The sequence below is a fragment of the Camellia sinensis genome, chromosome 6 (genome assembly GCF_055761805.1).
Source record: "Camellia sinensis isolate YWXY chromosome 6, ASM5576180v1, whole genome shotgun sequence".
Lineage (NCBI taxonomy): Eukaryota > Viridiplantae > Streptophyta > Magnoliopsida > Ericales > Theaceae > Camellia > Camellia sinensis.
In genome coordinates, this window is record NC_138966.1 from 41,983,242 (window position 1) to 42,006,404 (window position 23,163).

A 23,163-nucleotide genomic window follows, 5' to 3' on the forward strand; every position below is an offset into this window, starting at 1 on the left:
GATGGAGGGAGAAAAGAGTGAAAACTGATTTTGAAAACAAGTAGAACACTTTTTTTTTCTTTCAAAATTTTTTGAAAATTTGAGCATCAGTTTCATTTTTTTTAAAAGCAAAAATAGTATACTAAGGCCTCGTTTGGCAAGAGGCTATTTTAGCCAATTAGCCAAAAAGTTACTAAATTAGCCAAAAAGTCAACAACCCATACCAAAAAGTCAAATATTCTCTTTTCTCTCCACTTTTTGCACATCTTTTCGTAATTAGCCAAAAAGTCATCCCAAACATACAAGTTTTTTTTACCTACCTTTTTAGCCAAATAGCCAAAAAATTACTAAATTAGCCTGTTCCCAAACGAGGCCTAATTAAGTTTTCTGTCTATAATTTACAAACAAAATGAAAATATAAACAGAAAACTAAAACTTTACCTAACGAGAAGGTTTCTCTGTTTAATTGGGCCTATTTGGTGTAGTTTATTATAAGTTAAAAGTTGATTATCAAAAAATATAAGTCAAAGTATCCCTTCACTAATTTTCAGATAATCAATTTTTTTAACTTATTTAAATTATTTAATATTTGATAAACTATAAGTAAAAGTTACACTAAACAATTTAACACAAATTTTCACAATAATAAACCAATCTATTGAAATTTGGTTTTGATTGATGTGATCAAACAGGCAACACTAGGCCTTGGTTCATCTACAAGGAGAAGCATACTTAAAGGTGCTCCAAAAGATAAGTGTGCAGTGTTCCTGTGTTCACTAATGGTAGGGAACAAGTGCTCATGCAAGTTGAATTTGGAGTTAACTAGTAATGATGAAGTAACCTTCTCAGTTGTGGGCCCTCAAAGCATTCATCTCGTTGGTTTCCTCACCAGTGATGTTGATTCAAGAATCAAAATCCAGTAAAATATAGAAGTTTGAGCCCCCAATCATATACATTGTGGTGTACAGAAAAAAGAGTAGTGTATGTAATTGCATTAATTTAAATAATAGTATCAGTTGATATATTCACGAGTAACTATAACCAAAATTTAAAATCCTGATGTGTAAATTGAATCTTAATGATGGGTGTAAATAAGAAACAATTATGGTAAATTATATGGCTATATACATTGAAAGTATTTTAAGCATTTTAGAGAGTGAAGGTAAGGTGACAACACCAAGGATGTCACTAGAGAGGCTAAGAGAGTTTCAATGTGATGTAAGTCAAGAATGAGAGTTGAGGGAAGTGATAAATCTGTGTGAATCTAACAACTATAGCGACGGTTGGAATGGAGGTAAGAATATATAAAGAATAGTGGTATAAAAACTGCAGCTATAGAACCTTATTAAATCTCCTCACTTGTTTGGTGCCTAAACAATATACTTGGGGAATGGGAACATGGTTTTGGTCATCTGGTATAGATTGAATTCCTGAGTTTACAATACTATTAATTTGTTGCTTGAAGCCATGTTGAAAAATGTAGCAATGTGGCAGGAGGCTAGGGTTTTTGGGCCAGTTCAGTATTATTCTTATCTCTCTCTCTCTCTTGTTTAGCATCTCGCTTATGATACATTGGTTGCTATATCCTGTAGCATCTCTCTCTCTCTCAACCGTCTTTATTATTATTATTATTATTATTATTATTATTATTATTATTATTATTATTATTATTATTATGTTCATTTGAGCAGGAAAACTCAATGGCTCTGGCATTGTGGAGTAGCTTAAAGGGCAGCATGGTATATTGAGAGACTGTATTGAATAGCTAACGGCAGTTGAATCATCGAGAACAAATCTTGTGTCTTATCTGAGAGAGGCTCTTCGGGAGCAGGTTGGCTATCATATCTTTGAAACTATGTGTTTTGAATTTCTTTCCCCTATATCCATCTTTCTTTTTTTCTATATCTTTTGTGATGGAAAGTATCACGATTTTGTTATCAGGAATTCAAACTAGATCAAATCGTCAATCAACTTCAGGTAATTCTGTTGCCTCATGGTTTGGCTCTTTTTGTGTGGATTATAACTTGGTTATTTTTTCTTTGAAATTGGGTTAAGCATAGGTCATTATGTATTTTGCATGTGTAAAAGTGAGAATATTCATGAGGTCAGTGTGAATTGGCAAAAGATCAGCCTTGGTGAAATATCACATCTCAGCATCCAATAGGTGAACTTGCTTTGCTCTTTGTGCAACCAACCAAACTTGGCAAATCATAATTTTATTCCGTTCATGGAGGTATGGAAGAATGGCTTAAGTCATTAGTTTGCTACATGGACATAAAAGAAGATTGTAGATTAAATGATTAGTTTGAGAGGATGAGCTGACCTAAATGGTAGGCAATGGCCTTATAAATTAATTCAGCCTGATGTTACTAACAAAGTTGTTTGATAGTGGAAATATATGTAAATAGCATCATACTCTGCCTTTAGTTATGCTTCATTCAATTGCCAAACAGATAGAAATCTAATGAAAAAAATAAAAAAAAATTCAAACTCCAGCCTAAAGATTAGTGCAAAATAGTTTAGAGTGGGAAATTATACAGCAAAGCATAGCCAGGCCATAGGCTTTAGAGTAGCTGCTGTAGTCTGTATGAGTCAAAGATAGTGCAAACTGTTGTGGAGAGAATGCACAGGATTCCCACAGACAATGAAGTTGAGAAAGAGGAGAGTTGCAAAGAACATAAAAATAGAATAGTAGAGAAAGATGAGGGAAAGACGAATAATAGAGAAAAGAGGAGATTAAATAGAGGAAGGGTACTCCTTGGGTTTCCAAATCAATATTATACTACAAACTTCCTAATTAAGACAAATAAAAAAAAAAAAAAAACCCTTTAGTCATTTCACAGAATACAAGTGAAGTAGAGGAATACATAAGGTTGATTAGGAGACTTAATTAATCTCAGATTTTCGCGTGTTATACATAGAGAAACCTGATTTTATTCGCAACGTACCATTGTTTTTTTAATAGAATCCACTAGGTTTTTGAGTCCCCTCTATTGCATTTGAATGCTCCAACTTTGCTTACTGGTTGCCATCCAGCTTTAGCCCAAAGTGGATATGAGGAAAATGTGCCCACCGTTAAACAACATTCACAAATCTTTCCGTCTTTGGAAAGATAATTCAAGTTATTTGGTTTAGTTACCAGTGAGTGACAGTTCAATATGTTTTGATACAATGCCTTCCTGCTCACATGCATTCTTTTTTCTCTGCTCCAGAATCGTTCCTAGCTGCTACACATGAACTTCAGCGTATATATGGAACGGATGAAGGGAAACAATTGTCGTAAAGTTGCCTTGTTCAAATATAAAGGTGGGAAAATCTTTTCCTTATTTTTGTGCAGATAATTATACATCTTTTTGGTAATTTTTTGTTGTTAATCATAGCAATGTAAGTATTAGGAGGTCGAGCATCCTTATGGTTTAGAGATGAGTTTTTGTTATGGAACTGGAAATCAACATTACTGGCACAGAAAGAACCTTATACTTTGGTCACTTAATGTAAGTTTCAACTGCATCATCTTAAACATTCTGAAGGAAAAATGAAAATCAAGATAGTTGTTATTGGCTAGTTAGTTTATGTGATACTTCATCACATGTTTGGTCCTTGTGATTAATCTTTCATAAACCATATGCAATTTTGAAGCCTTTTAAGATAGTTTATGTACTTTGTCACGTGTTTGGTCCATGTAGTTAATCTTTGATCTGTATCAGATCTTTTGCAATTTGCTTGAAGCCTTTCAATATAGTTTAAGTCGATAATATCACATGCCTGGTCCATGTCTTTCTTTCATTTTTGGGTTTTGTACTTTTGTTTTGACCTTCTGAGGAGTAATTGAGCAAAATTACCTATACTTTTAATGAAACCCGAACCGTGTTGAACTGAGTGAAGGCAATCTAAGGTTGCCACTCCTTTTGCATTTTGTGTCCTGAAGTGGGCATTTGCACGAAAGTAATGATCTGCTGTGGATACTCTGCGAAAACCATCTAGACCAAAGTAGAAGATAATTATGTTTGGTGTAAAATTTGTAAGGCTTTAGGACAGCAAATTAAATTTGGTGTTTGCTTTATTAGGTAGTTTAGATATATTTTTTCCATACAAACGGAACCTAAAAATTTTAACAAAGTGAAGTTTCAGAAGCCGGTTTGGGCATTGAGTTGCTTAAAAATAAATTATGAGCTTCTTGTGAATAAAAATAGAAAGAAAAAATAATCTTGAGCTTCAGTTAAATGTTTCTTGATATAGTTCATATGAAAAGTCTTTGTAGATTCCATATTGGGGCTTGCCTCCTATTTTCCATGCGTGAGTTTCTGTTTTAAGTGAATTTTTTTGTTGCAGTGTACTTTATTTACAAATTTCTGGTGAAATTTCCAACAGGTTTCTATTAAGGATCACTTTTGACATATAACATTAATCAAAGAAGAACAGCTTCGTCGTTATTTACTATAATTTCATATGATTTTAGACCTTTTTAAAAAAAATTAATAATAATAATAAATCTGAAAATATGGGGTATTGCTGACATTAAAAAAAAAATTCGGGAGAGAATTTGGCTGTCTGTTTATGTGGTGCTCTTCCTCTATAGATTTTACTACCAACTAGGAGCTCCCTTAACTTGGAGAATGAAAATTTTCTTTCAGAAATTCTGAATCAGATTTCACATGCATTAACTTCTCATTTGGCACCCAATCAACCCACTAGGAATGTTTATGGCTTTACCATAGTTATAGCCGAATACGCCTAAACTTAGTCCAAATAGGGCTTTCGGGAGAGAAAATTCAAAATAGCCCCCGAACCACCATGTGGCTCTCACGGACAGCTTCTCCATGACAAATAGGACTTGTGACAACTGATGGAATGTAATTCAGACCTGTAGGTTGGGAGTTAGAGTCGAATATGCCCTAAACTTAGTCGAAAAAGGGCTTTCCGAAGACGAAAATTCAAAACAGCCTCCAAACTACAGTGTGGCTCTCACGTATAGCTTCCCCATGACAAATAGGACTTGTGACAACTGACGGAATGTAATTCGGACCTGTAGGTTGGGAGTTAGAGCTGAATATGCTCTAAACTTAGTCGAAAAAGGGCTTTCCGGGGGCGAACCAGTCTCAAGTCAGATTCTAGATGTAGAATTAAGTAAATTTATGGGAGTGTGATAGTCATAGGTCAATGATGAGGTTGGTGAAGAGATGGGTAGTTAGCGTCCTTAAACTAAAAAAAAAAAACATACAGGACTATGGCAAAACACCTTAATTAGCATGTCTTAAACTTACTTGAAAAAGGGCGATAAGGGGGCGAAAATGGGAAACAGCCCCCGAACTACTGTACGGATGTCACGGCCACCTTCCACGTGACAAATAGGACCTGTCACAATAGACGGAATGTCATTAGCACACGTAGTTTGGGAGTTAGAGCTGAAAACGCATTAAACTTAACCGAAAAAGGGCGATAAGGGGGCGAAAATGAGAAACAACCTCCGAACTACTGTACGGATGTCACAGACACCTTCCTTGTCATGAATAGGACCTATGACAACAGACGAAATGTAATTAGCATATGTAGGTTGAGAGTTAGAGCCGAAAACGCCTTAAACTTAATCGAAAAAGGGCGTTAAGAGGGCGAAAATGCAAAACAGCCCCCGAATCACCGTACGGATGTCACGTCCACCTTCCTTGTCACAAATAGAACATGTAACAACAGATAGAATGTAATTAGCACACGTAGTTTGGGAGTTAGAGCCGAAAACACATTAAACTTAACTGAAAAAGGGCATTAAGGGGGCGAAAATGCGAATCAGCCCCCGATCCACCGTACGGATGTCACAGACACCTTCCCTGTGACAAATAGGACCTGTGACAACAGACGGAATGTAATTAGCATGTGTTGGTTGGGAGTTAGAACTGAAAGCGCTTTAAACTTAACTGAAAAAGGGCGTTAAGGGAGCGAAAATGCGAAACAGCTTCTGAACCAGTGTACAAATGTCCCGGCCACCTTCCCCATGGCAAATAGGACTTGTGACAGCAGACGGAATGTAATTAGCAAGTTTAGGTTGGGAGTTAGAGTCGAAAACCGCTTAAACTTAACCGAAAAAGGGCGTTAAGGGGGCAAAAATGTGAATCAGCCCCTGAACCACCGTACGGATGTCAGGGCCCACTTCGTCGTGACAAATAGGACCTGTGACAACAGACGGAATGTAATTAGCACGTGTAGGTTGGGAGTTAGAGCAAAAAACGCCTTAAACTTAACCGAAAAAGGGCGTTAAGGGGGCGAAAATGCGAAACAGCTTCCGACCCAGCATACAGATGTCACGGTCACCTTCCCCGTGGCAAATAAGACCTGTGATAATAGATGGAATGTAATTAGTACGTTTAGGTTGGGAGTTAGAGCCGAAAACGCCTTAAACTTAACCGAAAGAGGGCGTTAAGGGGACGAAAATGCGAATCAGCCTCCGAACCACCGTACGGATGTAACGGCCACCTTCGCCATGACAAATAGGATCTGTGACAACAGATGGAATGTAATTAGCACGTGTAGATTGGGAGTTAGAGCCAAAAACGCCTTAAGCTTAATTGAAAAGGGGCGTTAAGAAGGCGAAAATGCGAAACAGCTTCCGAACCACTGCAGGGATGTCACGGCCACCTTCCCCGTGAAAAATAGGACCTGTAACAATAGACGGAATGTAAATAGCACGTTTAGGTTGGAAGTTAGAGCCGAAAACGCCTTAAACTTAACCGAAAGAGGGCGTTAAGGGGGCGAAAATGCGAAACAGCTTCCGAACCAGCATACAGATGTCACGGCCACCTTCTCCCTGGCAAACAAGACCTGTAATAGCAGACGACATGTAATTAGCACGTTTTGGTCGGGAGTTAGAGCCGAAAAGTCCTTAAAGTTAACCGAAAAAGGGCGTTAAGGGGGCGAAAATGCGATTTTGCCCTCAAACCACCATACGGATGTCACGGAAACCTTCCCCATGACAAATAGGACCTGTGACAACAGACAGAATGTAATTAGCACGTGTAGGTTGGGAGTTAGAACCAAAAATGCCTTAAGCTTAACTGAAAAAGGGCGTTAAGGGGGCGAAAATGCGAAATAGCTTCCGAACCACCGTAGGGATGCCACGGCCACCTTCCCCGTGGAAAATAGGACCTGTAACAACAGACGGAATGTAATTAGCACGTTTAGGTTGGGAGTTAGAGCTGAAAATGCCTTAAATTTAACCGAAAGAGGGCGTTAAGGGGGCGAAAATGCGAATCAGCCCCTGAACCACCGTATGGATATCACGGCCACCTTCCCTGTGACAATTAGGACCTGTGACAACAGATGGAATGTAATTAGCACGTGTATGTTGGGAGTTAGAGCCAAAAACGCCTTAAGCTTAATTGAAAAAGGCCGTTAAGGAGGCGAAAATGCGAAACAGCTTCCGAACTAGCATACAGATGTCACGACCACCTTCCCCTTGGCAAATAGGACCTGTGACAGCAAACGGAATGTAATTAGCACGTTTAACTTAACCGAAAAAGGGCGTTAAGGGGGCAAAAATGCGAATCAGCTCCCGAACCACCGTACGGATGTCACGACCACCTTCGCTGTGACAAATAGGACCTGTGACAACAGACGGAATGCAATTAGCACGTGTAGGTTGGGAGTTAAAGCCAAAAATGCCTTAAGCTTAACCGAAAAAGGGCGTTGAGGGAGCGAAAAATCGAAACAGCCTCAGAACCACCGTAGGGATGTCACGGCGAGCTTTCCCGTGACATATAGGACTTGTGGCAACAGACGGAATGTCATTAGCACATGTAGTTTGGGAGTTAGAGCCGGAAACGACTTAAACTTATTCGAAAAAGGGAGAGTTTGACATCCAATAAATGTTCAACGTTTTCATTGTAAATGATTCCATTGTTTCATCTACACGGTGGTCATTTGGGTGTTAAACGTGTTAAGAAAGCATGATATGGTTATGGAGATAACCCCGTGGATTACTCAATCATTTTACTTTAATTAGGAAAATGCGAATGAAGAAGAGTTAAAATAAATTTACAACCAAAACATTCTACTCATAAAAATTTATTTTATGAAGAGGTATGCTCCTAAAAATTGTATTATTTGTAAATTGAAATTAAGTTTGAAATAAATCTTTCATGATACATACATTTGATTGTATTTTGAAAAAATGTTTTTATAGATTGTTCTACCTAAAATGCATGTTATTACAACCTTTTTCTTATGTCTGAATGAATTGATATTTTGTAATAGATGCAATTGTTTTTTTATTTTTTGTAGATGGCTTTTGGCGTGGACTTGTGGATAGTCAACATTTTTTTTTATGGAGGACACTTACACTTTTGTATAATCCTGCTAACTATGTCTTCCTCTGCTTTTGTGAAAGTATTTTTTGTATACAGAGGGCTTTGATTTTTGTATGATTCTATATTTTGTATGGAATTATTATTTTAGTTTGGACAATAGTTGGTTTGTATGAACTTTGACATTTAAAGTCATTCATTTTTTGTATATGGATGCAGATTGTGGAGTGATTGATAGTATACGTATTATTTTGTTTACATACGTATTACAGGTTGCATGGAATATTGACAGGTTGTGGAGAAATTATAATTTTGTGATAAAACATAAAATCATGTTTTTGGCGACTACATAATTAGTAGCTAAAAAGAAATTGGGAAAATAATTTGGCCGACTAAAAGTTTTGTTGCAAAAAAAAAAAAAAATAAACATTTGACGACTAAAAGTTTTGTAGCGAAAAGAAAAATCAAACATTTGGCGACCAAAAATTTTGTAGCAAAAAAAAAATCAAACATTTGGCAACTAAAAGTTTTGTAACAAACAAAAAATCAAACATTTGGCGACTAAAATATTTCGTAGCTAAAAACAAAAGCTGAAGAATAAAAAAATTTTTGCCTACTAAAAATTTAGTAGCCAAAAACATAACATTTTTGCTGGCTAAAATATTAGTAGCCAAAACACAAATTATTTGCCAATTAAAATTTTAGTAGCCAAAAACATAACATTTTAGGCGACTAAACTTTTAGTAGTCAAAACATAACACTTTTGCCGACTAAAATATTAGTAGCCAAAACACAAACTATTTGCCGACTAAAATTTTAGTAGCCAAAAACATAACACTTTAGGCGACTAAACCGTTAGTAGCCGAAAATGTGCTATTTAATTTTATTTCCAACCTTTTGGCGACTAAAAATTTAGTTGGCAATTGAATACATTTGGCTAATAAAATAATTTTAGTCGCCAATTACCTTTCCCAACAATTCTTCAGCGACTAATGCTTCAACCAAATAATTTAGTTGCTAAAAGCCATTGGCGACTAAAAATTGACTTTTGGCGACTAAAAATTTAGTCGCCAAAAGTGAAAATTCTTATAGTGTCTGTATTGTTTAATCTTCTGTGCAGCTTGTAGAAAAGTTTGGGATTGACCCTAATAATGCTTTTGCGTTCTGGGATTGGGTTGGTGGTCGACATAGTGGTAAGTACATTGCCTTTTTTTCATAAATCATGTGGTTAATATGATGCTTGATTGATATTTGACCACTGTTTGCAGTTTGCAGCGCTTTTGGAGTGTTACCTTTATCTCTCCAATATGGATTCACAGTTGTTGAGAAGTACAGTAACTTGCACATTTATTTATTTGCAGAAGTTATTTTTTCATTATTTTGGATTTAATTTAACACTCTATCTGAAAATGATATATGGAATTTGATGTATAAAATCTTATTTTTCTTTTAGCTTCTTGAAGGAAAATTTGTATTGTAATGAAAGAAATGTTTAAAAAATTAACTTCGCAAAAAACCATACTTGTCTACTTACAAAATCTGTACACAAACGTGAAACTTTAGATGCTCTTTGCAGGCTCCAGTTTTCTTCATATGGCATTACTTTAATAGTCCTAATTGCAAGTTTAGTTTTCATGACTCATGATGGATGGTTTCACTTCATTCTTGCACAAATAAAAATGTCCCCATAGATGAGTTGAGTAGTTAAATTCTGGTAGGGAAGTGAAATTATTAGTATTGTTACTTGTCCCAATCTCTGTGAACTATATGACAATACATTTGCCTTGCCTGACTATCCTAGACTTCTGAGTGTCGTTTAGAATAAAGGATGACAATATGAGGACGCTTTCTGCTTGTAAACTAGATGAAAATAAAAGGCCATTACCTCACACACCAACGCGTGTGCACACACACACACACACACCAAAAATAAAATAGAAATGTGCAAAAAAGAAAGGTACACTCAGGATATTCCAGCAACATATGCTATGAAGTTGCTGTTCCCAAAAATTTTAAAAAAATAAAATAAAAATTGTCATGGTTGGCAGCAAGCTTTTAACATCGCAACAGTCTCTAACGCTTTTCTGACCTATGGTGATTTTCTTAGTAGTTATGCTATGATTTAAGTTCACACCATCCACAGTTTGGCAATTTATTTTGGCATCATGGTCTTATTTTGGTCGGCAGTTTCCTGAATTTATATATTTTCCACTTTGTACTTGAAGGTTCCTGAAAGGAGCTTCAAGCATTGATCAACACTTCTATTCAGCACCGTTGGAGCTAAACATTCCTGTATGTGCCTCCTAACATGAAATTCTCCACATGTTTGTTCTTAGCACTTGTTATATAAGCCGTAGGGATGGTGAATGGTCTAGTTAAGTGTTCTTGTACTTGTGACCCTGGCTAGGTTCAAACCCATGGCTTCTAGGAATGACAGTAGAGATGCTGAATTTACATACTTCATAAATTCCTGTTTGTCTGGATCTGCAAATATTTGACTTCCTGAATCCTGGGTTTCATTTCCCTGTATCTGGGCCACATATATGTCTATGTTTTAGAAGATTATTCTGATCCACCTTAGATATATTTTATCAGATATATATATGGATCAATATGCTGATCAATGTCATTGCATCATTTCTTCAGGTGCTTTTAGGTTTGTTGAGTGTATGTGTTTCATTTCTTGGATATCCTGCAAGAGTGAGTGAATTATTTACAACGAAGTCTGTTTGGGTGACTACGTTCATATGTTCTCTGATAATCTCTTTTTATTTGTTCTTCTACAACATTGAAACTTCTTGTATTTTTTCAGGCCATTTTACCTTATTCTCAAGCTCTGGAGAAGCTTGCCCCTCACATTCAACAGGCATGTATCTATGCTTTTGCTGCTTGTGTACTGTCTTGAAAGCTTCTTGGCAAATGCTCTTACACCTGCTAAACTACTTCAATTTAGGTTAGCATGGAGAGTAACGGGAAAAGTGTTTCAATTGATGGCGTGCCTCTTCCCTTTGAGACTGGTGAAATTGATTTTGGTGAACCAGGAACAAATGGCCAGAATAGCTTTTACCAATTAATTCACCAGGTAACTTGCGTGTTCTGTTCCATATATTGGTAAATAAAAATTGATAATGCCCTTATAAGTGGGAAATTCTCCTACCTGATTTGCCATCCGGTGTTTCTTTGAAGTTGAGGAATATTTCTTGTTTGAGGCTGGTGAGTAGTTTGAGAATGTTTTTTCCTCTGAACATATAGTATTAACATTTTGACCATTTTTCAGAGGTGTTATATAGAACTTGAATTGCTTAATGTCTGTGAAGAATACAGAACTGATCGCCAGGTTGCTGCTGTGAATGTATGTGCACTAGATTATGTTTCGCTTGTATATATTTTTCCATGTTGTAAACTCTGTCCCTATTACCCATCTTCTTGGAACTTTCAGGGGCGAGTAATTCCTTGTGATTTTATTGGTGTTGTGAAGAGTCAGCAACCTGTGTACCTTAAAGTTACCTCATGCTTCGCCCCCCCCCCCCCCCCCCCCCCCCTCTTTTATTGGGCACAATTTCTTATCTCAGTATTGCCAAAACAAGTTTACTTGAATGGCTTGGTAAAGGTGGTCTGTAGATCCCTTATTTTCTTGATGGTGTTTCTATCCATTACAAAAATTTTCATTGAATTGTGTTGCAGGTAAAGTGGTGAGTAACCACGATGAACTCATGCCTAACTTTTTTGCACAGCCAGATGCTCTTGCTTATGGAAAGGTAAGATGGATGCTTTTCCATAACCTTGCTATTTCCCCCCATTGATATCTACGTTCAATTTTTTGTCTAGCCAATAGTTCTCTAAATTTCCATTTTGCTTTTGTGCAAAAAAACAAAATATTAATAATACTAATAGTAATAATAAATGAAAAGAAGCAGCCGCAACCATCATGAAGAATCCTCACGGTGATTTTGCGAAACTTTAAAGCCATGTAGCTGCGTCATGAGGTGTATGACATTATGAAAATTTCTGTAGTGTTGATTGTTTCTTTTTCCATTTTTAATTGTGTGCATTCATATATGGAAATCATAAGATTTTTTTCTATTAATTTGCCTTGTGATTGCAACAGCTGCCTAAAAGTGCCAGGATATTTAACTCGGGACAATTACTTGACAGTTGGGTCAGTGGAAAAAAATTACAAATTAATAAAAAAAAAGGTTTGTAATATTAATTATTAATGTGTATAATGTTTTTCACTTTTTGGTAAATAAGTTAAACTGACACAATGTCAGTGTAATTCTCCTATTTAACTAAATTTCAGTTTCTTATAGACACCACAAGAGTTGCAGAATGAGAATGTTCCCCCTCATCTTATCCCTCACAAGGTAACTTGCCTTTCACTACATTATGTAGTCTCTTACTTTCCGTTGTAAGTTTGTTCCTAATATTTATATTGTCCTTCACAGACCTTCTCTGGCAATCGGCCTTCTTTCAGCCTTTTGCTTCCATCATTAAATGCTTATGATATTGGACATGTAAGGTCTAGTCGCACCTTTTTGTGCTTTCATGAAACAGTTTGTGCTTGTTGATAATCATCGGAGGTTTTGAGAGTTCAAATTTGTTCAAAACACCCCTCGCCTTTGTAGCCCATTTAGTGGTCTGAAGTTCCCAGACGACCATTGAGGTTACATGCATAATGCGCATAGAATCTGTGTTAAAATTGAAAAGATGATCGCACTAGTTCTGACAATGACCAAATCCCGAAGTTTTGTAAACTTAACACTTTGGTCCAAAGTTGACCATGTGGGTGTAAACAGGACTTGGTTGACCCTGCAGTCTGTACTGCATATTCCAACACCTAGACCAATTAGCCATGCTTTTTAAGGGGATCTTACGCTGTTTTTCATTGCATAGAACAATTGACCAATCAACCATGCTGCCCAATACCTGAATTATATGCTTCAGTTTTTAACTGAATTATATTCCAGAATCCAGATTAAAGAATGTTCATGTATATGCACGATAAGTTATTTGGAAATCCTATAGAGCTTCAATGATTGGCTTATTAGTGGAGCTATTGGAAAAAGGAAAGAAAAGATAGAAAGTGCAATATGCTCAGCTCAGGCCGCTTCATAGCGGGACTGTGCTTGGTGCATATTTGTACATTTTGCCAAGTGACCGACATATCTTCCTATGTGGCGTAATCCTGGAAATTCTTTCTGTGTCTTCCCCAGTTGTTGGCAATCTATGAACACAGAATTGCTGTCCAAGGTTTCATATGGGGTATCAACTCTTTTGACCAGTGGGGAGTTGAGTTAGGAAAGGTATGTGTTTTGAAAAACCTGTTTTCTGCAGTTCCTCCTCCTTATAGTTTATGCTGTTTTCCAAAATTGTTCTTCGTGTTCATTTCAATTTTTTTTTTTTTTGTCATCTACCCTTTTGCCGCTTATGTAAACTTCAGATTAATTTTTTATTTATTTATTTATTTTTTTTGTGCTGTTTTTTTTTTGAGGGGGGGAAATTATACTAATGGTCCTTATAGTTTGGGACTTGTCTCATTTTGGTCCATAATTTTTCAATTGTGACAGATTTGATCATGAATTTTGAATCTTGTTCCAAATAAGGACAATTGAAGATACTATTGTTTAATTTTAAGGGCAAAATAGTCAATTTGATAAAATATAAACTAATTTGACAAAAATAAATGTCAAAAAAATATTTTTGAATTTTTAAAAATTATTTCTACCTACTAAAGATAAAATTATATAAACTTGATAAATCTTTTAGACATTTATTTATTTATTTTTTTTACCAAATTAATTTTTATTATATGTTTGGATGATAATTATGTAATGGGTGGTTGTTTTTATTTTTATTAAATTAATTTTTATTTTTCTAAAAGTCAAATATGGAGACAACTTTGATATCATTATTAAACTAATCCATTAAATCAAAAAATTCAAAGCTAAAAACATTTCATATATTAAATATATTAATTACACATTAAATGCTAACAAACACCCATTACATGATCATTATCCAAACATATATCAAAAATTAATCTGGTAAAAAAAAATGTTTAAAAGATTTATCAATTTTACATAATTTTATCTTTAGTGGGTAGAAATAATTTTTAAAAACTCAAAAATATTATTTTGACATTTATTTTTGTCAAATTAGTTTATATTTTATTAAATTGACTATTTTGCCCATGGAATTAAGTAATGATATCTTCAATTGTCCTGATTTGGATCAAGATTCAAAATTCAGGGTCAAATGTGTCACAATTGAAAAGTCAGGAATCAAAGTGACACGAACTCCAAACTATAGGGACTGTTAGTGTAATTCGCATTTTTTTTTTGGTGTGTGCTGGTATACTGACGCTAAAATGCAGTCGCTGGCTTCCCAAGTCAGAAGGCAACTTCATGCATCTCGGAAAAAAGGAGAACCAGTTGAGGGCTTCAATTTCAGTACAACAACAATGTTAAAAAGATATCTAGAGGTATGATAAAGCATCATTTCATTGAAGAAGAATTATTTGGGCTTTGTTTGGTAGAGCTTTGGAACGTTAGTTCCAGGCTTTGATTTGCATACTGTGTTTGTTTTCGGTTTTCAAAAATTAATTTCACACTTATTTTTGAAAACTCTGTTCAAGGCAGGAAAATTTGGGCTAATCGGTCGTCCCACTGGTCGTCCGGAACAGTGCATTATTATTATTATTATTATTTGCAATTGACACATGTTAATTTTTATATATTCAATAAAAAATATTTTCTGAATTTTAAAATTTTTTTATGAGTTTTGAAAAAAACTTTGAGTTGTGTGTTTGGTTTATGAGTTATAAGTTTTTGTATTAAATATCATATGTCTTATTAAAAATTTCCCACTCAATTCAAAAAAAATTTCAAAACTCTTTTACCAAACAAATTTTTCACACTCAAATCATATTTCTAAAACTCACAAACTCAAAATACAACTCTATTCTCAAATCATATTTAGAAAACTCTACTAAACGCAACTTTAGATTTTCAAGCGAGTTAGTTCTAGTGGAGGCATTTTGCTGAGATTTTACTTCTCTTTATATTTTACTTTTATTATTATTTTTTTTTTCCGGAAAGGTACTGAACTTGTTTCTTGCTTGGCAGGCAAGTCCAGATGTTCCTCCAGATCCTCCCACTCTTATACCTCACATGTAAATGCTCTCTTTTGTTATTATTATTGTTAAAAGAACTTCCAGCAATCTTGCAGACCAGTTCATGGCTAAGGTGGCATTTTATAACCCAATTTAGCTGTAAAAATTGAATATGTTTAGTTAAAATAAATGAAGTATGTTTGATAACCACAATTCCTATCAATTAAAGCTTTAAGCACCTCTTAAAATAGACTAAAATTTTAAGTAACAAAATTCTTAATTTTGAATGTTGAATACTGAATTTTTAATCTATTTTGATTATGTTTCAGTTGGGATATATTGCTGTCTCCCCACCAATGTCACAACCATTATTGTCATCACCACCACCATTACTACCACCACCACTACTGTCACTTCACCTCCACCACTATTCTCGCCATTACTCATTGTATCACCACCAACATGATCATTACTGCTGCTATTGTTACCACTCACCAATATACAATTACCATCACCACTACTATCATAACACCGTCACCACTGATGTCAATGCACTACTACTGCCATCATCATTGCCGCCTCTCCAACTCCACCATTACATGCAAGTGCTACCACTGCAACCACTACACCACCACTACTCCATTAGCATCATTATCTATCATTATCTATCATTACTACACAACCACCACCGTTGCCATCACTCTACTACTACCACCTTCACTAACTCTATCCTACCTCACAACCACCACCCATCATAACTGTCATGCCATCACTACCACCATTATGATCACCACACACAGCCACTGCCACAATATAAAAAGTATTTTGATAAATATATATATATATATATATTAATTGGGATTTATTGCAAATTTGTAACTTGTGTTTATTGCAAATTTGGTTTATTTGACTTGGAAAGTGTTTTGAAATTACACTGGGTTTGACTGTTAAAAAGTGATCATCTCCTTCACTTCGCAAGGAAGAGGCACATCACATGGCTTCTTAGTGTAATTGGGGTTTCCTTTAACCAGTCAAATAGCTTGCTTCGTCTGATGGTTACTTTCCACCCAATGAAGTACCCAAATTCTATGGCATCATTTTTGTTGCTTGAAAATGGAATTTTGTTGCTTTTAATAATACAAGTTATACAACAATGTTATTTTTTTTTAAAAAAAAAAAAAAGAAAGAAGAAGAAGAAGAAGAAGAAGAAGAAGAAGAAGAAGAAAAAAAGAGGAGAATGGAATGTATGTTATAAATTTAAATTTAATGACTTAAGTGAGAATCTTGTTGCTTGAAAATGGGATTTTGTTTCTTAATAGTATAAGTTATACAACAATGTTACAAAGTCCACCGAAAAAAACCCGAAGGAAAATGAAGTGTGTTATAGATTTAAATTTACAAAATTGTTAGAGATCTTAAAAGTTTTATCAAAAGATATTTGGTAGAAATTTTGATAGAACTTTTGGAACCTCTAACATTACTCTTAAATTTAATGTGACTTGAGTGAGAATCTTATCTATGGAAAAACTTTAATATTTAGTGCTTGTTTGGAATGCACTAAAAAAGTACATATTTTTTTTTACATATATATAGTTATTTGGGTCATATCAATCAATATCTATTAACATTTATCAATATCTCCTCTCTATTTTTTTACCCATTTTCTCTATTTTTCTACATGTTTTTTTTTTAATTTATAAAAAATCAAAAAATACACTTATTTAGAACATCCCAAACATCTCCTTAATCTTGAAGTGTTAAAAGTTTTGATGAATTAAGTTAGTCCCAATTGGTTAGCTTTACTTCTCTATATGTTGTTGATCTTGCAATTTATTCGATATTATCATTTAGTCTGTCAATTTTGATATCTTTTTTTTTTTTTTTGAGTTCTATTTTGTAATTACTTGGTCTAGAAATATCTATATTTTTATATTTTTTTATGAAATGTTTCTTTAATATTCTAGTATTTAAATTTGGAGGAAAAAAAAAAAAAAACTCCAATTCACCATTATTAATAATTTTTCTAATGTGTTTATTTTTTGGTATTTTATTAGTGTTATGAAAGTAGAGAGACTGTATATTGAATTGTATTGAATGTAATACAAGAAGCCTATATTTATAGGCTGAGGAAAGAAGATAGAAATACATCAGAGATAAGTATAGAAAAAGAGATGAGATACATCTACAGTACAGATAGATAAATATGAAATAATAATATATATCTCTAACACCCCCCCTCAAGCTCAAGGTGTTAAGTCAGATATGAACTTGAGCTTGGAGAGGAGATCAGAGAAGCGTCCTAGAAGATAAGCTTTGGAGAAGAGGTCGGCAGTCTGATCAGCAGAGGTAACAAAGAGAAGATGAACATGACCACTAGCAACATGCTGTCGTATGAAGTGGCAATCGATCTTAATATGCTTGGTGTGATCATGAAAGACGTCGTTATGTGCAATCTGAATAGTACTTTGATTGTCACAATAAAGATTGGTGGCAGCAGAATGAGAAACACCCATGTTAGAAAGAAGCCAACGAAGCCACACAAGCTCATCAGTAGTGTCAGCAAGAGCACGATACTCCGCCTCGGTACTAGAACGAGCAACAAGGGTTTGCTTCTTGCTATGCCAGTAAATGAGAGAGTTGCCCAAGAAGAAGCAGAACCCAGTAGTGGAACGGCGATCAGTAGGATCCCCTGCCCAATCGGCATTAGAAAAGGCATGCAGCTGTAGAGAAGAGTGAGGGGAGTAGTGAACCATGAAACAGAGTTCCTTTGAGATAGCACAAAATGCGAACCAAAGCAGCATAGTGTGGAGAGCGAGGAGCAGTCATAAATTGACTGACAATGTGAACAGCATAAGCAATATTTGGATGAGTAACTGTGAGATAGACAAGACTACCAACTAGCTGACGATACAAAGGGGCATCAGACAATAGGGGGCCATCAAGAGGTGTAAGACGAGTTTGAGGATCAACTGGAGTAGTGACAGTCTTGCAATCGGTAAGGTTAGCACGAGCTAAGAGATCAGAAGTATACTTGGCCTGAGTAAGAAAATAACTAGAGGAATTTTGAGAAATTTCCAAGCCAAGGAAGTAGCTAAGGGAACCCAAATCTTTCATCTCAAATTGGCGATGGAGAAACTATTTAAGACTAGAAATTTCCACTGTGTCATCTCCAGTGATAATGATATCATCTACATAGAGGAGAAGGAGAATAGTACCGCGCTCCGTCTTACGGATAAACAAGGTAGAATCATGGGCACTAGAAGAAAAACCAAAGTCACGAATGGTAGAGCTGAACTTGGCAAACCAGTCACGCGGAGCTTGTTTCAAACCATATAAAGCACGACGGAGTTTGCAAACCTTGTTTGATGGAACAGAAGAACGAGGAGGGGGTTGCATATAAACTTCCTCAGTGAGATCACCATTGAGAAATGCATTCTTGACATCCATTTGATAAAGACTCCAGTGGCGAGCAGCAGCAACGACAAGTAAGCTACGAACTGAAGTAAGACGGGCAACAGGAGCAAATGTTTCCTCATAGTCAATCCCATATTCTTGACTAAATCCCCGGGCGACAAGGCGAGTTTTGTAACTCTCAATGGAACTATCAGAATGAGTTTTGATCTTGTAAACCCATTTGCAACTAACAGTACGCTTTCCAGGAGGAAGATCGACTACATCCCAGGTATGAGTTTAATCGAAAGCCTGCAGTTCATCAGTCATAGCTTGTTGCCAAAAAGGGTTAGAAGAAGCTTCTTGATAAGAAGTAGGTTTAGAAGAGCAAAAAGCAGTGGAATCAACAATATAATCACGGAGAAAAACAGAAGGTTGCCTTACCCGTGTAGAATGACGCTCAGGTAGAGGAGGAACCTCAATGGAAGTAGGTTCTGGAGGAACCTCCACCGGATCTGGAGAAGGCGTAGGGCCATCAGCAGACATAGGATCCTCAGGATGAACGATAGGCGTAGGCCGCTGTGGAAACATGGGGCCAGAATCTGCATCAAAGTCATCAGAAAACAGATTTATAGAAATATCAGTGAAGACCAGTGAGTGGGTGGACTATGGTAGGTGAAACATGGAAAGAGTAGAGAACATTTTGTGTTCCCAGAAGACCACATGACGGGAAATACTAAGACGCTTAGAGATAGGATCCCAACAACGATACCCTTTATGTTCTATACCATACCCCAGAAAACAACAAAGACAAGAACGAGGTTCTAGTTTAGTGTGTTCATGAGGCTGAAGTAGAACAAAACAAGCAGAACTAAAAACTTTAAGAGTGGTATAATCAGGAGGAGAACCATACAAGTGCTCGTAAGGAGAAGTGTTAGCTATTATAGGGGTAGGGACTCGATTGAAGGTGTGGATGACAGTGAGGACAGCTTCCCCCAAAAATTTTTCAAGACAAGAAGAAGAGAGGAGAAGAGCCCGAGTAGTGTCTAAAATATGACGATGCTTTCTTTCGGCTCAACCATTTTGTTGGGAAGTGCCTGCATAAGATCGATGAGAGAGAGTACTATGAGCTCGAAGAAAAGAAAGAAAATCAGAATCCAAGTACTCCTTAGCATTATCAGAACGAAAAAGCTTAATAGTACGAGAAAACTGAGTGCAGACCATAGCAGAGAAATCATAGTAAATCTGTTTAAGTTCAGAGCGATTTTTGAGAAGAAAAAGCCAAGTATAGCGAGAAAAATCATCAACAAAAATCACAAAATATTTGGACCCCCCCATGGTAGGTGTGGGGAAAGGTCCCTAAATATTTGAATGCACAAGATCAAAAGGAGCAGTAGAAATAGAATTACTTTCATTAAAAGGTAAGGTAGGTTGTTTAGCAATTTGACAAGATAAACAATTGACATCTTCAAGACGGACACAACCTAATTGACCACTAGAAACTAAAATTTTCAAACGATTAAAAGAGACATGTCCTAAGCGACAATGCCAAAGATGAAAAGAAGACATAGTAGATGCAGCAGCAACAGTAGATGATTTGTGCGGACTGCGAAGATGAATAAGCTCGAATAGACGTCCATGCTTATGGCCTATCCCAAGGATCTGTCTCGTCTGAGGGTCCTGCACCAAACACCCATTAGCAGAGAAGGTAATAGTTAGACCAAGTTCACATAATTGACCAACATAGATAAGGTTCATTTTAAGAGAAGGAATATGGTAAACATCAGAAAGAGACACAGTGGAAGTAGAGATTTGGCCAATATGACTAACATGCATATGAGAACCATCGGCAGTGTGTATAGTGGGAGCACAAGAGGATGATGACAAAGAAGAAAATAGAGTTGAGTCAGAAGTTATGTGATTACAGCATGCATAATCAAAATACCATGAAGAGTTACCTGAGGTTACTGAAAGAGCAGTAGAGGGAGGAGTACCAAATTTGTTGAGCACCTGGAGGATAATGGACTCAATATCATCCATAGAGAAGGAAGGACCAGAAGAACCCTCAGAGGCAACAGCAGTAGAGCGAGAACCGTGGCTAGATTTGGACTGATACCCAGAACGAGAAGCCCTTTTCTTAGATGAAGTAGTGGAGTGAGCTCGAGGACAATTGCTTTGGAGATGGTCTGGAGTAGTCTTGTGACAAGTCAAGCATTTGCAAACTTGGCAGTGAACAAGAGAATGATTGGCTGGCAGGCCTCGGTTTCGACAATAACTGCATATGATTGGCTGTGAAGATGTGGAGCTTGGAGAAGATGGCGCAGCAAGAACAAAATCCATGTCTTGAGATCTGAGACTCCCAAAACGAGTCTCCTCAGATAGGAGCTCAGTAATGGCTTGCTCTAAGGTGGGCAAGGGCAAACGATGGAGCAAAGAAGCATGCATGGGCTCAAAAGTGCTATGAAGAGCCATAAGAAACTGCAATAGTCGCTGATGATTCCGATAAGTAATAAATAGTTGTGCATCATCAGAATGAGCCCATGGAGGTTCAGAAAGAGCGAGCTAGTCCCAAACAGACGACATTTGGGAGAGGAAGTCATTGAGAGACTGACCAGGAGCCTGGCGCATGTGATGAAGAGCCTGCAATAGTTGATACTGATGAGCATGTCCAGTAGTCTGATAACGATCTTTCAAGAAATCCCAAATTGCTTTGGCAAGAGAGGCAAGGGAGTCATCATCCTGAAAGCGTCCAAATTGAAGGTAGATGGAAGGAACTGAGGTAGCCTGGAACCATGTGATAATTTGATAATTCTTACTTTCCCAGTCGTCAAGACGGTCATCGAATGCAGAGTCCGTCTCTTCCTCCTTCTGGGTGGGTTTGGGAAAAGCACCAGTAATGATCCGCCAAAGGCATTTGCCTTTGATAAAACTAGAGAGAGCTTGAGCCCAGCTAACATAATTGGACCCATCAAGGATAAGAAAAATAGATTGGATGTGCTCTGTACGATCCATAAATGTCAAAACGGAGGTCACCAATAGATTTAGAAGGCTGAAAAACCTTAGAGAGAAGTAGGGCTGATGTCAGGACTGTGGCAGTGATGATGTCAACAGTGGGGTAGTGATGGAGTAAGGCTGATGTTAGCGGCTGAGAAGGGCTGATGTCAGTGACTGATGAACAGGAGAAGCAGCTGAGGCGGAAGCCAACAGGAAGCCAAGGAGAGTCGGCTGATGCGGAAGTCGAGGCTGAGGTGGAAGCCGATGGAAGATTGGCTGAGGTGCTAGGATGGAAGCCAATGGCGGCTGATGCGGAAGCCGATGGCAAGCCAACGTTAGAGCGGCTGAGGCACGGGTGTGAAAAGGGCGGTTGATGCGGAAGTCGATGGGCAAGCCGAGGAAGCTGGAGGAGACGATGCGTGCGAGAGTGTTTTGAGAGTGGAGGCGGCATCAACCGACGCACTGGGCTTTGGGAGGCACGTGAGGGCGCGTTCAGAGGCCAATGAAGGCGAATCTGGTGGCATTGGCTTCGTCGTGAAGAGATGAAGAGGTGGGTATAGTTCAAACAGTGAAACATGAATGAACTAGATACGGAAAAACCAATAGAAACTGATAGAGGACAGAAGCAATCTGCCAAAAAAACGTGACGAAAAAAAAAATGCTAGGAGAGAATCCCAAGCTCTGATACCATGTTATGAAAGTAGAGAGACTGTATATTGAATTGTATTGAATGTAATACAAGAAGCCTATATTTATAGGCTGAGGAAAGAAGATAGAAATACATCAGAGATAAGTATAGAAAAAGAGATGAGAAACATCTACAATATAGATAGATAAATATGAAATAATAATATATATCTCTAACAATTAGGATTGCGAGAGTTTAAGGATGTAACCCCTCATTAGGAGATAATTCTCAATCTTCTTGAATTCAAACTTTTCTAAGCTTTGCCCCCCTCTCTCTCTCTCTCTTGCTCTCTCTTTGCTGTCATTGATATCCTCGGTCTGATGTTTCTATACTTTGCAATAACTCTACTTGAACAAAGTATCGACACACATCCGCGTAAAGATGATAGTTCTTTGGGTTTATTATCTATGGAAGAGTTGCTAGAGATCTCTGGTTCAGACCTTGAGTTAGCAAAAACATGGACTTGTTTTATTTGCATGGACAGTTTCAAGGGCTCGAAGCGATGTAGGATGTTTCCAGTATGCAAGCATGTGTTTCATGAGCAGTGCATTAATCTATGGCTGGTGAGGAGTCTCACTTGCCCAATTTGCCGCTCACCGTTTCAAATTATTGGGGAGCCTTCATGGTTTGTGTTTCAAAAAGTCTAGGTGTAAATGAGTTTCCGAACACATAACATGCACATATACTAGACAAATGTTTACAATTGT

At 36.8% G+C, this 23,163-nt stretch overlaps 3 protein-coding genes across 4 annotated transcripts in view; all 3 read left to right on the plus strand.

Moving 5' to 3' along the window:
* The window catches only part of LOC114287761 (peptidyl-prolyl cis-trans isomerase FKBP43-like), a 29,621-nt gene extending 21,090 nt beyond the window's left edge, over positions 1 to 8,531 (plus strand). The window contains exons 12-16 of one of the 2 annotated variants that reach the window (XM_082873723.1): positions 672 to 761; positions 1,671 to 1,810; positions 1,921 to 1,956; positions 3,192 to 3,285; positions 8,251 to 8,531. In XM_082873723.1, the coding sequence (XP_082729849.1) occupies positions 672 to 761; positions 1,671 to 1,727 (147 nt within the window). In that variant the 3' untranslated portion in view covers positions 1,728 to 1,810; positions 1,921 to 1,956; positions 3,192 to 3,285; positions 8,251 to 8,531. Of the gene's footprint in view, positions 1 to 671; positions 1,811 to 1,920; positions 1,957 to 3,191; positions 3,286 to 8,250 lie in introns of both variants that reach the window. The other variant, XM_082873724.1, reaches the window with a different exon arrangement.
* A 2,701-nt stretch (positions 8,532 to 11,232) lies between these two features.
* On the plus strand, positions 11,233 to 12,116 carry LOC145793275 (glucose-6-phosphate isomerase, cytosolic 2B-like). The gene is made up of 5 exons (XM_082876061.1): positions 11,233 to 11,355; positions 11,551 to 11,625; positions 11,713 to 11,752; positions 11,958 to 12,031; positions 12,102 to 12,116. Exons 1-5 carry the CDS (start codon positions 11,233 to 11,235, stop codon positions 12,114 to 12,116), a joined length of 327 nt encoding a protein of 108 aa, XP_082732187.1.
* Positions 11,827 to 15,620, plus strand: LOC114287769 (glucose-6-phosphate isomerase, cytosolic 2B-like). The gene is made up of 5 exons (XM_028231218.2): positions 11,827 to 12,469; positions 12,584 to 12,637; positions 13,487 to 13,576; positions 14,647 to 14,754; positions 15,398 to 15,620. Exons 1-5 carry the CDS (start codon positions 12,272 to 12,274, stop codon positions 15,446 to 15,448), a joined length of 501 nt encoding a protein of 166 aa, XP_028087019.2. The 5' UTR covers positions 11,827 to 12,271; the 3' UTR covers positions 15,449 to 15,620.
* The last annotated feature ends 7,543 nt before the right edge of the window (positions 15,621 to 23,163 follow it).